The 13964-nt window shown below is 41.1% G+C and overlaps 1 protein-coding gene across 3 annotated transcripts in view; it reads right to left on the reverse strand.

The window, feature by feature from the left end:
* The window catches only part of LOC126867666 (transcriptional activator cubitus interruptus), a 146001-nt gene that overhangs the window by 63556 nt on the left and 68481 nt on the right, over positions 1 to 13964 (reverse strand). The window contains exon 1 of one of the 3 annotated variants that reach the window (XM_050622459.1): positions 13654 to 13788. The exons of 1 other annotated variant lie outside the window; for it this stretch is intronic. In XM_050622459.1, coding sequence (XP_050478416.1) covers positions 13654 to 13694 — 41 coding nt within the window. In that variant the 5' untranslated portion in view covers positions 13695 to 13788. Of the gene's footprint in view, positions 1 to 8145; positions 10270 to 13653; positions 13789 to 13964 lie in introns of those variants that run through there. One more of the 3 variants, XM_050622460.1, reaches the window with a different exon arrangement.

Below are 13964 nucleotides of genomic sequence, written 5' to 3' on the forward strand. Positions count from 1 at the left end.
TGTGTGTGTGTGTGTGTGCGTGTGGTACACAAATTCTGAAAAGTATATCTTGATTCTTGAGCATCTTGATTATGGAAGGTCGAAGGTTTTCTGGTATAACGGAGGGCATGTTGCAATTCGTTTCGAGCACTGGATGGTGAGAAGACGTCGGCGACCCGGATAACTTAATTGGTTTGATCTTTCGCTGGATGGGGTTTGTTGAAGGGAGATCCGGCTTCAGCAGGAGAATGCATTGTTTTGTTTAACATAGTGATTTAAGACTATAAATACCGATTAAATGGTTTTCTTCTCTTTAAAGTAATAATTTGACTTTACATCGAGAGTGATTTTGTCATGTTGCAAAATTCACCGTGATATTTTATAGATTTTGTGATCGTCGATTGTTCGAAATATTGCGACAGTGATCTATTTATTCGTTCATTGAAAGAAGAATAAATCTTGCTTTATCTTTATAAATCTTGCTAATAAAGCTTTTTTATACAATAATCTACCGATTAATAATAGATATCGGTCAATTGACAAGTTACAAATTAGCTGAATCAAGTTAAGGCGTTGTAGATCCGTGAAAATATCTACGTTTGTGCTAGCGTTTTTGGTCGTTGAATACGGTCTATTTATACAGCTGACTCATAGTCTTTATAACCATCCAGAATGGAGAAATTTGGGAAAACTATTTTCTTTTAAGCGTTTCTTTTGGAACGTTAAGTTTAACCAATTCAAGTATCGCTGAACAGTTTACGAATGAATTAAAAATTTCAAGTATCAGATTGAAGTCCATGATGGTTTTACTCTTTATTTACGAATATGTTCGATGAAGAAATAATGTTTTTATTATGGAAAGTTCGGACATTAAAATGTTTAATATATTTCACTGCCTGAGAAATTGAGCTGTGCAGAGAATTATCTGCAAGATAACCGACAAGCAACCCTAAACAAGAACGACAATCAAACGACGACGGAGCAATAACGAAAAATGACAACCACCCTACGTAAAGACAACAAGGTAAAGCAAAAAGAAAGAATTGGCAGAACGGCCATTAAAAAATGAAGAACCAGCTCTTCATGTAAATTTATATGTTTTCGGTAGGAAAGATGGTTGAGGTGGGGGGCTTGTCAGTCTTGGCGTAATTACCTCTATTAAAAGAAGTATAGGACAAAAACGGGCTGGGACATCGAGCGGCATAAAAGCGCAAATTACCCTTTCGCTGCATTAACGTCGAATTAATGAGTAATTTAGCGTGATCCCTTTCCCTCGTCCTTCTCATTTTCCTTTCTCCTTTCTCTCTTTCACTCGCGTTCCTTCGCTCCGGGAATAATCGTCGTTCATAAATCGGAACGATGATGCGGCCAACACACAAGGGCGACAGAGAAAGGCAAAACGAGGGAGGGAAAAAGAGACACGATAGGACAAAGAGAGAAACTCGAGGGCAGTGGTAAGAGCGAGTAGGATGGAGCGCGCAAAAATAAATACAGAAACCGGTGTGCGTGGATGGTGATTCTTAAAGTGCGCAGTTGCAGCTGCCGATGGTCGCGGGATGCGATGCCGCGGAGAGACTTTTGCGATCGCTTTTGCCCATGCAGTCGGAGAGTTTAACAACCAGTAATTGTCCGGCTTGGCCTGTCGGAGCCGTAAAATCCGAGCGAGAGCAAACAACCCGTCGTCTCGCGATCTCTTCCAGGGACGGCTCGCGGCGCTTTGACGCCCGGCGGATTAACTTTTGCCAGCGATCGCCATCCTCGTCGCATTCGTGTGGCGTTCTCCCTTCTCTTCTTCCTTGGGATCGTTACGCGTTCACCGAGTAACCGAGGGTGCAAGAAAAAAGGGATCTGGGTTAAAGTATTCTTCGTATCGTGGAATGCGGCTCGCGTTTTGCATTGCCATGTTCGAAGGTTTCTTCGAAATGGGGAAAGAACATAGAGAGACGATACAGACGATGGTTTTTGTTTGGGGATAATAGTTAGGAGGAAGCGTATATTTTTTAAAGTGACTTTTGTTTCATAGATATGGAATAGGTTTTTGGTTTAATTAGCCTGAATCCCTCATTATATTCTTCGTGTATTCAAGTGTAAGAGATGGTTGGTTTTTGTGAGCGGAATCGTTTATTGGCTCCATTAAGGGATTATTAATTTCCTCCTCTCTAATCACAAAGCGTTAAGAGACTAATAAATGAGAGATAGTAACGGATAAAGCAATCATTTCTAACTTGATATTTCTTATAGGACGTTCTCATTAGAACACTCTAGGCTGCATACCTAATGAACACTTCGTAAATACAAAAACGTGCAGCTCGTAGCCGATCATAAATCTTCCATCAAACATTGCTTAATTACGCCACAGCTCGCCTCGATATTTACCGCTTTCCACGATCAATTACTCATTTCTGATCATCCTCGTCTCGTAATTTCATCGAAGACAACCCGGCCGATTCATTAATTACTGTCCACCGAATTTTTAATTGTTCATCGTCAAACGATGGGTTTCGTGATTTCGATCGTCGAACGCAGGAAGAAGCTCGTACAAGTCGAAAGAAATACATAGATTCGTTGTTCGATTGTTCGTCGGTTCCCAAACGAATCGTTTCTGTCGCGTTATCCCTATCCCTTCATCCTTCGATTATCTCTTTTTCGATGGTTTGATCGTGGCAAAAGTTTAGACACGATCGTGTCTCATATTCGCGAGAGCATGTCCGAACGCATGTTCGTTTCTTCGTTCTCGTTATACCAACGAAGGAATGCACAGGGGCGCGTAGATGAAGTCATCGCGTCGACGGCGCGTAGTTTATGAACTGTTGCTCGGCGTTGAAAGCTCTTGGAACCAAGTCTGGAAGGCTTTGCGCGGCTTATTTTAGAATTCTACGCCGGAATATCACTTCTCTGGTAATTTTGTAGATTTCGAAAGCAAACGAATGCCGAAAGTGTTGCTTTTTCAGGCGAGAATCGTAAAAGGAAGGGGGCGAAAGGTAATCATAGAGACGTTAACTTCGTTCGAGTTCCTATTTCGATTTGCTTCCGAAGAAATTTACTCACAAAACGCTCGATAGCGTCATTTTTATATACTCCTGTATTTCCGTCTATTTAGAAATTCGCTTTACTTTCTTGCCTGTTTATCTCGCATTTTCCTAACACCTGCGCGAAAAGTCGTCTCCTCAAACGTCGATAGTCCATCCAATTTAACTTCGTAAAAGCTGCACAAGATTATCATCTCCAACAACGAACGATGTCAAAAAGCGCATCGTCGATGTCGCTCGTCTATCATATAATTTGACAGAACAAGCACGCTGTTGCTCTGGAATGCACGCGCAATATGTACTACGAAAGCACTCTCAACCGAAACCTAATCCAACTCGTGTACGCGCTTTCCATTCACACGCGTCTTCGTAAGCGCGCAAAGTGGTCCGCAGGGCAGATAATCGTCGCCGTTTAACATAATCCTTAGACACGTCTATTAACGTCCGTACGAGCAGTCCGCTAATTACCGGAGCGTCCGTATTCGAGCAAGTGCGAGCTTCTGCCCGAGTCGCACGCTCGCGTGTATTCGCGTGGCGTGCAAAAGGGGGCGAGGAAAGTCCGCGACGCGGCGATTAACATGTGGTAACAGGTAAACTCGTTCGTACATGCGCTCGGATACGCTCGAAAGATCGATCACGTCTCGCCAACTCGTTTCTTTTCTCGCCCAGTTTCTTCCCCCTCTTTTTTTTCTCTCTCTCTCTCTTTTAAATTTCTTTTTTTTTTTTTCATCGTGTGTTTTATATTTGGTTTTGCGTTACTTTTTCATCTTGTTCTCCCTTGTCGTTGGTGGCGAACAGCAAACGTGGCGAGGCTACAAACCGGAATGATATCGAGGGACGGGGAAATTAATGAGTTTTTATTGGGAGCCCGACCATTCTTCGTCATGCACCGTATTATGGATGCAAATAGGATGTAATTTCATTAAAGGGACGTTACTTCGAATTACTTACGACCGCGCGTCGATCGCCCTCTCCCTCCTCCCCTCTCTTCATCCTACCCCTTTCTTGTTATGCCCGCCGCGGCATTGCACCGCTCGTAATACAGTTATTTGCGATTTTAGCGGCCACCACGATGAGAATTATAATGTCCCCGAAAGATTGATACGGTCTACTCCCGGCTTCTGGTTATGCTGGTAGCGTGCTCTTGACAGGATCGTTGAATCATCGATTTTTATATGTATATCACGATGAAAGATCTCGCCTGGTGTTTTTTTTTTTTTTTTTTTATCAATCTGTGCGAGTATATAAGCTTTGCATTTTGTAAGAATGATTTTAATCGATCCGGTGATCTAGCACTTTGTAGTGGAGTGATCGTTTTTTTTTTTTTGGACGTTAACGAGATTGTTGTTTCTATGAACATTAGTCGATCGATTTTATTATTTTTTGAAGAAGCCTGTTTCTTCGTCGATGGAAAAATGGAATATATTTTATCCTGGATAAAATGGGATCCTCTATTTTAACTCGCTGATTATCGACGATATTAACCCTTTCCGACCGTCGAATTTTCATTTCTATCAGATTCCCAATAATGTCAATTAAAATTGATTTAAATCAATTGAAATTTCAAATTTAATTTGACACTTTCCTTTTTTTTCAAGAATTTTTTAATTTTCTCCAGATTCCACATCTAAGAAACAATTTATATGCGAAAGAACATTTCTTTCGCTAAAAAGACAGAATTTAGGTTGGGAAGTGTGAAAATCAGCGAACTGCTGGATTCAACGTGCAAAATTCAATATCATCAAAGCGTGATGAAACTCAAACAGTCTGACAATTGCAATCATCATAATTTACACGGCTCTACTCTACTCTACTCTTTCTATTTTTATCGTAAGCATATGCGGAGATCTAGGGAAAGTTTCAGTGGAGAATGAAACGTGGGAGGAAAGCTCCTCGCGATGTTTGCTCGGGCGCTACAACGTGCGTGCCGCGCTATGCGTCATTATCGGACAACGAACGCAATGAAATGAGAGAACTGGTTCTCCCGTGTTATGTCCATCCGTCTGTACGATTGCCCGCCGGCACCGGCGCGGCGGTTCCTATTCGTTGCGGAACCGCGCCATTTTCTTCCCTGCTCACTCGTCTTTTGTCACCTTCACGCGTTGCTTTAATCCTTTTGTCACGGATTCAATATTTTTACCTTTCAACTACCTTCCCCAAATAATTAATTTCAACGTCAAACAAAGAATATCTGCTTTAAAACAAATTTCTACGTATCATTGATGATTTATATTGGACATTTATTTGTTAATAATTCTTTGACATTTCTTTGCGACGGAAGCGCTATGTAATTGTTGATTTACTTTTTGGCAATTAATCTTTGACTTGCAATGCTTATTAGAGAAGTATTTAACAAATATTTTGAATATAAATAGTAACAAGATATCAATTGAATAGAAAAGGTTTAAGTTCGATTTATAGAATATATAGCTACGTAATGTTACTGATGGAAATGAATGTAAATGGAAATGAATATTGATCTAACACTGTGCTGAAAATCTTGGTGATCGGAGAAACTTATGGTTCTTCACCGATAACTTCTATTAATAATTCTTTCTGGAAATTGAAAGAAGAACTACGCTTAAATTACGTTTTATATATCCACATGATATAAGCTGACTCGAAGAAGATCTAATCGAGAGGAAGAGGAGAATTTTGGCTTGAAATTTCCACGATTATCCTCACCACGAAAAACATCTTCATCGAGCAACGACTAAAGGGATAATTTAATAAAGAGCTAAGAAAGTTTAAATTCGATAATGCAGGAAGCGTGTCTTTCGATAAAACAAAGATCCAGTGACCAGCGTACACGTAGAGGAATTTTTGCTTGCGGTTTATTGCCAGCGAGGTCGGCACGCTGAATTTCTCAAATATTACATTATACCTCGTAGGATGCGTTCAGAACCTGTTATCTTGTCCGATAATTGCGGCAAATGTTTATGACGTTGCTTGGATAAATCCTTATTCCCCCGAGTTTCTACCGTGAAAACAATGTGAACAAAGTCAACACGTGCAATTAAGAAATGAGGCAAGCTTTATCGAACGAGATTATAATTGTAACGAATAACACTGGCGTACGTTATCAATTATAACGATCGTAGAACGTTGTGAAAGTCGACGCGAGTAATTTCCTCCTCCTTAAATGGTCTTATCAACGAGATAACTGGTTCGATCGCAATATTCGAGTGGTGTATCGAACAAAACTCTTTCGACGAGCGCCTCTTTTTAATTCGAAATTGCGTTCCTCGAACACAGTACCGTCGCAATTATCGCATTATGCGTTATGGATGATATTCTTAGATTGCTTAGAAGTTATTTTAATTCCAAATACGGAGATTGGAGTTCAAAAACTCTACGGTTCAGCTTTCGGAATTCCTATTACTTTTCTTTTTATCAGTAAGAAAGAAAATTATATGTCCATTGTTAAAACAAAGTACCAAACGTATCTCAGACAATTAATTTCTTCCTAGTTAAAAAATTCCTACTATCCTAATTCTCGATTTCGAATGTCATCCATCTACGTTAAAAGGTAAGAATTGTTACCTAAACGTCGTAATGTTATACTTTGATTTGGTTAATTTCTTCTTCGTTTAAAAGTCTCCATTTTCCCAACTCTCGATTCCAAATATACACCTTCTATTCTCCCAGAGAACGTAACCTACGTCCAAACATTCTAATATTATATCTTTTGAAAAAAGCCAACAACGGAAATGCAAATCGCCATAATTAATTTCCTCTTCGTTCAATAATCCCCATTGCCTCGACTCCCGACTCTAAACATCCTGTTCCAGCAGAAAACCAAGACAACTGCCTAACTCGCATCTTTCAAAACCCATATGACTCTTTCCAAGATTCCACGAATCCTCCGAAGCATCCGTCACGGCGTCGTCTTATTAGTACTTGGAAAGGAAAACCGACGACGCTGTTCATTCTCCTTCGTTATTGCCTTTTATGGAAATGCAGATCACTCGGAATAATTTCCTCCACGTCACGTTACGCGTTCTCTCGTCGGTTTTGAAAAGCTGCAAACGACTATGTACATCGTTTTTCCCTTCGTGAACGTCTCTCGCCCTCGTCGCCCATTCTTCCTGCAGCCGGTCATCTCCATGACAATAATAGAGATATTTCTCTCTCTCTGTGGCGCTGGTCGGCTTCGAATTCGAGAAAGCAACGCGTTGTGTCCCTTTTCGGAACGAAACTCTGGGCCCGAATGGCGAGAGAGCAACGGCGAGAATAGGAATTAGGAATTAGGCGTCTCGTGGCTGTCGAAACGGACCCGGTCCCTCTTCTGGTGAAACTCCGCCGGTGGAAAGAATAAGAAAAAACGTTGAATAGGGCTCTGTGGTCGGTGCGCATACCTGGACCCTCGACGACCACGAACGAAATGCTCTTCCTCGTGCATCCAACAACACGAATATCCGGGAAATTCCGGCGAGAAAACACGAACAGGATGAGCTTTGTCGTGCAACCTTACGTCAGAGAATGGTTAGGATATATGATTCGGTTTTCCTTCCAAGCGCGTCTCGTGTAGATTTAGTAAATTTGAGGATTGGCTAGACTTTTGTCGATTGAATTACGCTTGAAGATCGTTTGATCTCGATGGTGAAGAAAAATGATGTTCTTTGTTTGTTGTTGACAGTCTCTGGTGTTTTAAATTTAGAAATTCTCAGGCGCAACTTTTAGTTCGAGTTAAGGAAATGTGTACAATAAGAGGAACGATTCTTCGAACAACAAGCAATAAGCGTTCGTTTACGTGTATAGATGTGAAGTCATACCATAGCCTATTCTGTTACACACGCGTATTAACTTCGGAGTAAATTTATGAATACCAAGCGTGTCATTAGAGTGGATCTTCATCTTTTAAGATTGATATTACCAGAAAAAGTTTGGACAGTATCGTTTGGAGATTTCACGATAATAAAACAGAGTTGTAGAAGTTTGTGACACTGCAAATAACGATTCGAAATATATATAACTTTCATAGGTAAAAGCTACATCGGACGCTTCCATCAATTTCAGCCTCCTTCAAAATCAGCATCTAATGTAGTAGGAAATCACATCGCTCTTTTTGACATCTGTATCACGTAACCTACGATAACGAATCTAGCAATTCCAAGAAGAGAGGATGATAACTCACCCTGTTTCCCCCAATGGGCGATCTTCACATCTTCAACTCCATCAATGGTATAGGAACGAAAACGAACGTTAAAGAACCAGAAGCTGTTTTCCTTCACTCTCGGTAATCGGTCCCAATCAGGGAAGTCTATCGAATCGAGAAATCGAGGGTCGATCTACGAATCACGTGGCGCAGCATCGGACATCTTCATCTGGAACGTGTCCGTGCGCAATTCTCCGAGACTCTCCTCTGGAGATCGCGTCCCTCCTCCCTCGACTCCACTCACGTCTTATATCCTCGCCTTTTCTACGTCTCTTCTCCTCTTTCTCTTTCTGTTCGCACAACTCACGTCCGGGCAATCAGGTATGATTGGCTCGATCCACGCTTTCGCACTAACCACTTTATCAAAGCGTCCGTTCTAAATAAACCTGCATTTGATTACAGCCCGTGCCACCTTGTCGTTATCGTCCCTTATACCATCTCCTTCCTTCGCACCTTCCGATCGAATCGTTTCACTTCACCGCCGAAGAATTATCTCGTCGTTTATCCAGCTGCAACCGATCATCGGCCGATCGTCTCACGGAGAAACAAACCGGTCGCCCCACACCACAACAATTTCTTTGGATCCTGTGATTTACCGAATCGCCAATTACGAATTACCTCGTGAAACCATTTTCACGGGAACAACCCAGTTCAAATGATAATCCAAAGTAAATATACACGAGTATAATTCGAGTAATCCAAAGAATCTGTAAATGGAATTTAAAAGGATCGTTTGAACCGTAGGTTTACACGAGAAACTTGGAGGAACGACGAGGAGTTCCTACGTTCCACGAGCCGTCACCGACTATTAACAATCTGAACGATCACGTCAGCCAATCCTCGACTTGACAGGTCCGCGAGTCTGACAGACGCCCTCGGTTCCCCTGCACCACACGATTCCTCCCACGGAACGAGCTTTCTACCTCCGACACTTTCCAACTTCACCAATCAGCTCCTTAGAAATCGATCCCTCCGAATCTCTCTTCTTCTATTACTTATATATTATTATATATATATATATATCTTCTTAACCGCACTTATCCTCGAACTATCCTTCCTATCGTAAATCTTCCTCGCACAACCTCCATGTAATCTTCGTACACGCTTGACGTCAATGTCAAACTACGTCAAACTACGTCAAACGACATCAAATATGGTCAAACAACGTCAAACTGTATCGGACGTGATTAAACTCGCGGCACACGTTACATTTCCCATAGAAGCTCCTATTTTCCTCGTACTTTTTCGACGCCTAGAGGATCGATTAGATGGAGCAGGAGCAAAACCTGGCGATCCAGTGTCTCGTCGACGATCGAATGGTTGCGTGGAACCGGTAGGACTCTGCTTATTCCTTGGCGGTCGTCTGGCTCTGGCGGTGCCGTTGGACGAGAGGAGCACACGACACGACGCTTGGATCGAAATAGTGTTCGTAGTGTTGGCTTGAAGCGCGTCGGAACACAACTGAAGCGGTAGGACCACCCAGTCGGTCGAGGGCCCCTGCCCCGTCCGGATACAGTTCCCTCAGTATACCGTGCAAGCTCTCCCACTACCGCCTTCTGCCTCCTCTCCGCCACGCTATACTCCCTGATTGAGCTGGACTCTAGCAGGTGCCTCAATGTCTTACTCCGGGGATGGAAGATTGCTTTGGCAAGGGAGAAAGAAAAGAAGAAAGGGAAAGGAATCGAGAGGATAGGAAGGAAGCAAGAAAGAAAGAAAGGAAGGAAAGAAGGAAGGAAGAAAGAAAAGAAGGAAGGAAGGAAGGAAGGAAGGAAGGAAGGAAGGTTGGTAGACTACCTCCAAGGATCGTGTCTGATGCCTGATTGGAGAGGGTGGCAGGCAAGGTAGACGCCAGTGATGGAGAAACTCGGTATTTATTAGAGGGTTCCTGCCTGCGTCCTCATTTATCCCGTGCATACGGAGATGAACCAAGAGGAGCGTGGCTCGTTCTCGAACTTGATGAAAGTCGGATTGCCGATCCTTCAGTGGAGAATTTGGAGATTATGTGATCGTGGGTGATTTTCAGATTTGGAGGTTATTTTGACTCTTCTGCTGATAAATTGGAATGTTGTGTTCGACGATACCAGGTTTTTAAATTGAGGATTTATATGATGGAAATTAGTTGTGATCGTGAGATATAATATAATAATAAAACAATAATTAATAATAATACTATTTCTGTTAGGAATTTGCCCGATTCATCTTCGAATTTATACGCATTTAATTTCATCTTTAGTGATCTTCGTAAGAAAAAAAGAATATTTTGTAAAGAATTTAGCTTTCTAACTTTACCTTTGTTATGATTCTATTGTTTCGTGGTTTTATGTATTCATTTTCCTTACTGATTTATGGAAAAATATTTTTTTCAATCTATTCTTTCAAATCTATTGCTTTGTTTTTTAAGTGACCAAAAGTTTAACAAGTGCCATAGCATATTTTGTTACGTGCAATTCGTAAAACACGTGCAACAACTTTCTTCCCTATAACCCTATTTCCTTGACGTCGTAATTCCATGATGTGCCGTGTTCCGTTTCGTGATCCCAGCAATTTGATCTTTAGTTCTTCAAATATTAAAAATATATGTATAGCCAGGTTCGACACGAAAACTGCTTCTATCTATTCCACGTACCCATATGAAACGACGTCATGTAGGATAGAAGAATAACTGATTTTCAAAGTCTACTGGTTAGGAAATTAATACAGATAAAATACAACAAAATTATACAAAAGAAATGTATAAAAGTAAAACTAGGATTTGTTGCTTTGGCAGAAATGAATACGCTCTTTAATTATACGCAAACACGTATGCACTCTACATTCTTGAGGATACTCTGCTCTTCGATTGACGTTTGTATATTTTACGAGAATCTTATCTCGGGTTTTAATTTGCAACAAACTAATTAAAATTTCTGCTTGGATATATCTGCGCATTTCTTATCTTCTATAGAAGCTACGTATACACTAGACCTGTATGCAATAACTCATAAAATCTACTCCAATCTAAATGACAAAAATTCCACGTTCATTCCTTAGCAACCACACGACATCAAACTATTCGCATAAACCATTCGCAAGAAGATACTGACGTCGAAACTCGTAAACCTCAAACTTCGCTCAATTAAAACACCGCTCGCGAATTTACGAGCCTAAAAAACATCCTGTTTCGCTCTATAGTTTCCTATCGATTCTTCCAATCTTGGATCTTCTCTTGTAGAACGTGACACATCCAACGTGCAACTTTGCCACGGCGAAAAAAGCAGAAGAGACACACCATTGGAGAAAAGAGGAGAAAAAATAAGGAAAAAATGGTAAGCAATTAACGCAACGAATCACAATCCGATCTTATCGGCGGCAGGGACGATCGTTTTAAACGATCTTGTCCCCTCTACCAACGTGAAGATAACGCAGAACGGATCTTGAGGATTTAAGGACTGTCATTAAGGCGCCTCACGGTGATGTCTCCCTTAATGGGCGTCGTTAAATTTGCATGGGGCTTATCGTACGTCGAGATTAAAGCCAAACTCCAAGGAAAAACCGCGTTTCTCGCCTCCGACCTTCGGGCTGCTCGTGTTCGAGTTAATTCGATTACACGGTCGCGCTCTAAATATCGCGAGGGTGCCCTTCGACTCTCGTTCGAGAGTAACGATAGGGGGAGATAAAATGTTTGGCGATAATTTGCAAGTCTGTTGCCCATCGCTCCTCAGTGAGTAATCGATTTCCGATTGCGTTTAATTGCATTTTCACGAGACGCCTTGTAGCCTTCGCCGGTGGTGCTTGTGATCATATTTCGTTTGATAAAACGGACGATAAATGTCTTTTTTTTTTTTTTGTAATGTCTTTCATGATACAGTGGAGAATTTAAGATAGAGCTTTTTAGGCAATTTTAAGTTTCAGCTTTCGAGGTTTTCTTTTTCCGAGTTATTGGTCAATGATTGGACCGTGGATGTATTTACGTTTATTTTATTTCGTATATTTTTATATATCATGTATATTTTATACTTTCCTGGATTCTTTGGTGTCTTATAAGTGCATAAAAATCTGCAGTATATTAATGAGTTAAACCTTGCAAAATATTTAGTAATAACATCCTCCTGGCCTTAATTTTACGCAAATTTGTAAATTTACTGCTAATTCCTTGCGATTAAATGTTTTCCTTCTTTTATTCGCAACGCATTTAAATATTAAAAAGATCCTGCTAAGTAAATACACAGATAAATATGTAAAAAAATAAAAGTTATCTTTGCGTAAATGATCGAAAAGTGATCGCAGGAAATACAACGTCAAATTCACAGGAAGGAACACGAACTCTCACTGAACACTGCGCTACCACGTTGCTAACGACAGGTAATTCATTAACTATGTATCGACCGTCGTTCGGTGAATTTCAATTAAGGATTACGAACGTGGTTATTCCCATCAAATGTTGCGATGAATATTTCTTTGGGTAATTGCAGTTCTTTCCAGAAAGAAGTCCTTAATTGAATTATTTATCTCGACACGAGTTCAGCGAGAGACGCAAATTCAACGAATTACGTTGTTACCGCAACACGTTTATTCACCAAGGCACTTCTATTCGTTCCGTCGCGCTGACTACGTTGTCTTCGCAGCAGTGAGTGACGGTTATAATTGAATGCATCTTAATCAGTTGTTAATGTAACGTCTATGTAAATTATTTCTGCTTTTAATAAAGTTAGAAGAATGGAATTATTAAGACTTCGTTCTTCCTAGCTTGCTTCTTTTACACATATTGTGAGAAAAATTCTATCTCTCTATTAATTACACAAAGTTGCGGTTCTAGTGTTATTACCACCCAAGTTATTAATTAGATGAATATGTAAAATCACGAAAAAAGTCCGACCGAACATACTGTAATACGAAGAACTTTTGTAAAAGAAAGCACGTTTCTTCTTTGTAATCTTCGTGTATATATTTCAAATTCTTAATCTCAAATTACTTATAAATTAATGAAACATAAGAACTATTTAATCTTCACTTCCATTCCTTACTTCTACTCTTATTATTTCTATCATCCATCCTTATTCCTTTGTCTAAAATCTCAAAAACCTCGTGCCCAAAATACCCAACCAATTTTCTCTTCGAACTGAGACGTTCATTTTCCCATCCATGACAAGCAAACAATCTCCATCTCGCGTCTCCCATAAACAGCAAATTGCCCAGAGTCGGGCAACTCGATATTTCTCCGAGTCAAGTATCTGTCGCATAGGTTCCGCGGAGTGCACGCGAACCCATCAAAAACAGCGGCGCGCATAAAAGCCATGGCCCTAGGCACCGTTCCCAATGGTAAATCACGGCACACCCCCGTGGGGTCTTCTATGGAGGCGGCGCGGCGCGGCGCGGCGTGGCGTGGCGCGCGCGACCGCGCCGTTAGTCGCGCTCATCGAGGAGTTTCAGGCTTTTCCACAATCTCGATCGGCCGTGTGCAATTTCGTGCGCGACTTACGTGCATGAGCGTGAGATTTAAGTATATACCTGCTTACGACGGGGGTAATTCCACGTCGTCGTACCGCCATAAAGCCACGGCGTGCAGAGTTCACGGTTATGGGGTCTGAAACTCGCTCTTCTCCTCTCTATCCTCTCGCTCGGCCACTACCCGCTTCACGACGCAACGCGCGTGTCTTCTTTTCACCTACACTACCAGCCAAAAGTTTCGAATTTTACTACGTGTTTTATAAAAATTCAAAAGTTTTATAGACAAAGTTAAACTGGAATTCCTGTTGGCTAGAATCATGCTGAATTCTGAAACATCGTAGATAAAAATTAGGTATCTCTGTTACTGAGAA

The sequence above is a fragment of the Bombus huntii genome, chromosome 7 (genome assembly GCF_024542735.1).
Source record: "Bombus huntii isolate Logan2020A chromosome 7, iyBomHunt1.1, whole genome shotgun sequence".
NCBI lineage: Eukaryota > Metazoa > Arthropoda > Insecta > Hymenoptera > Apidae > Bombus > Bombus huntii.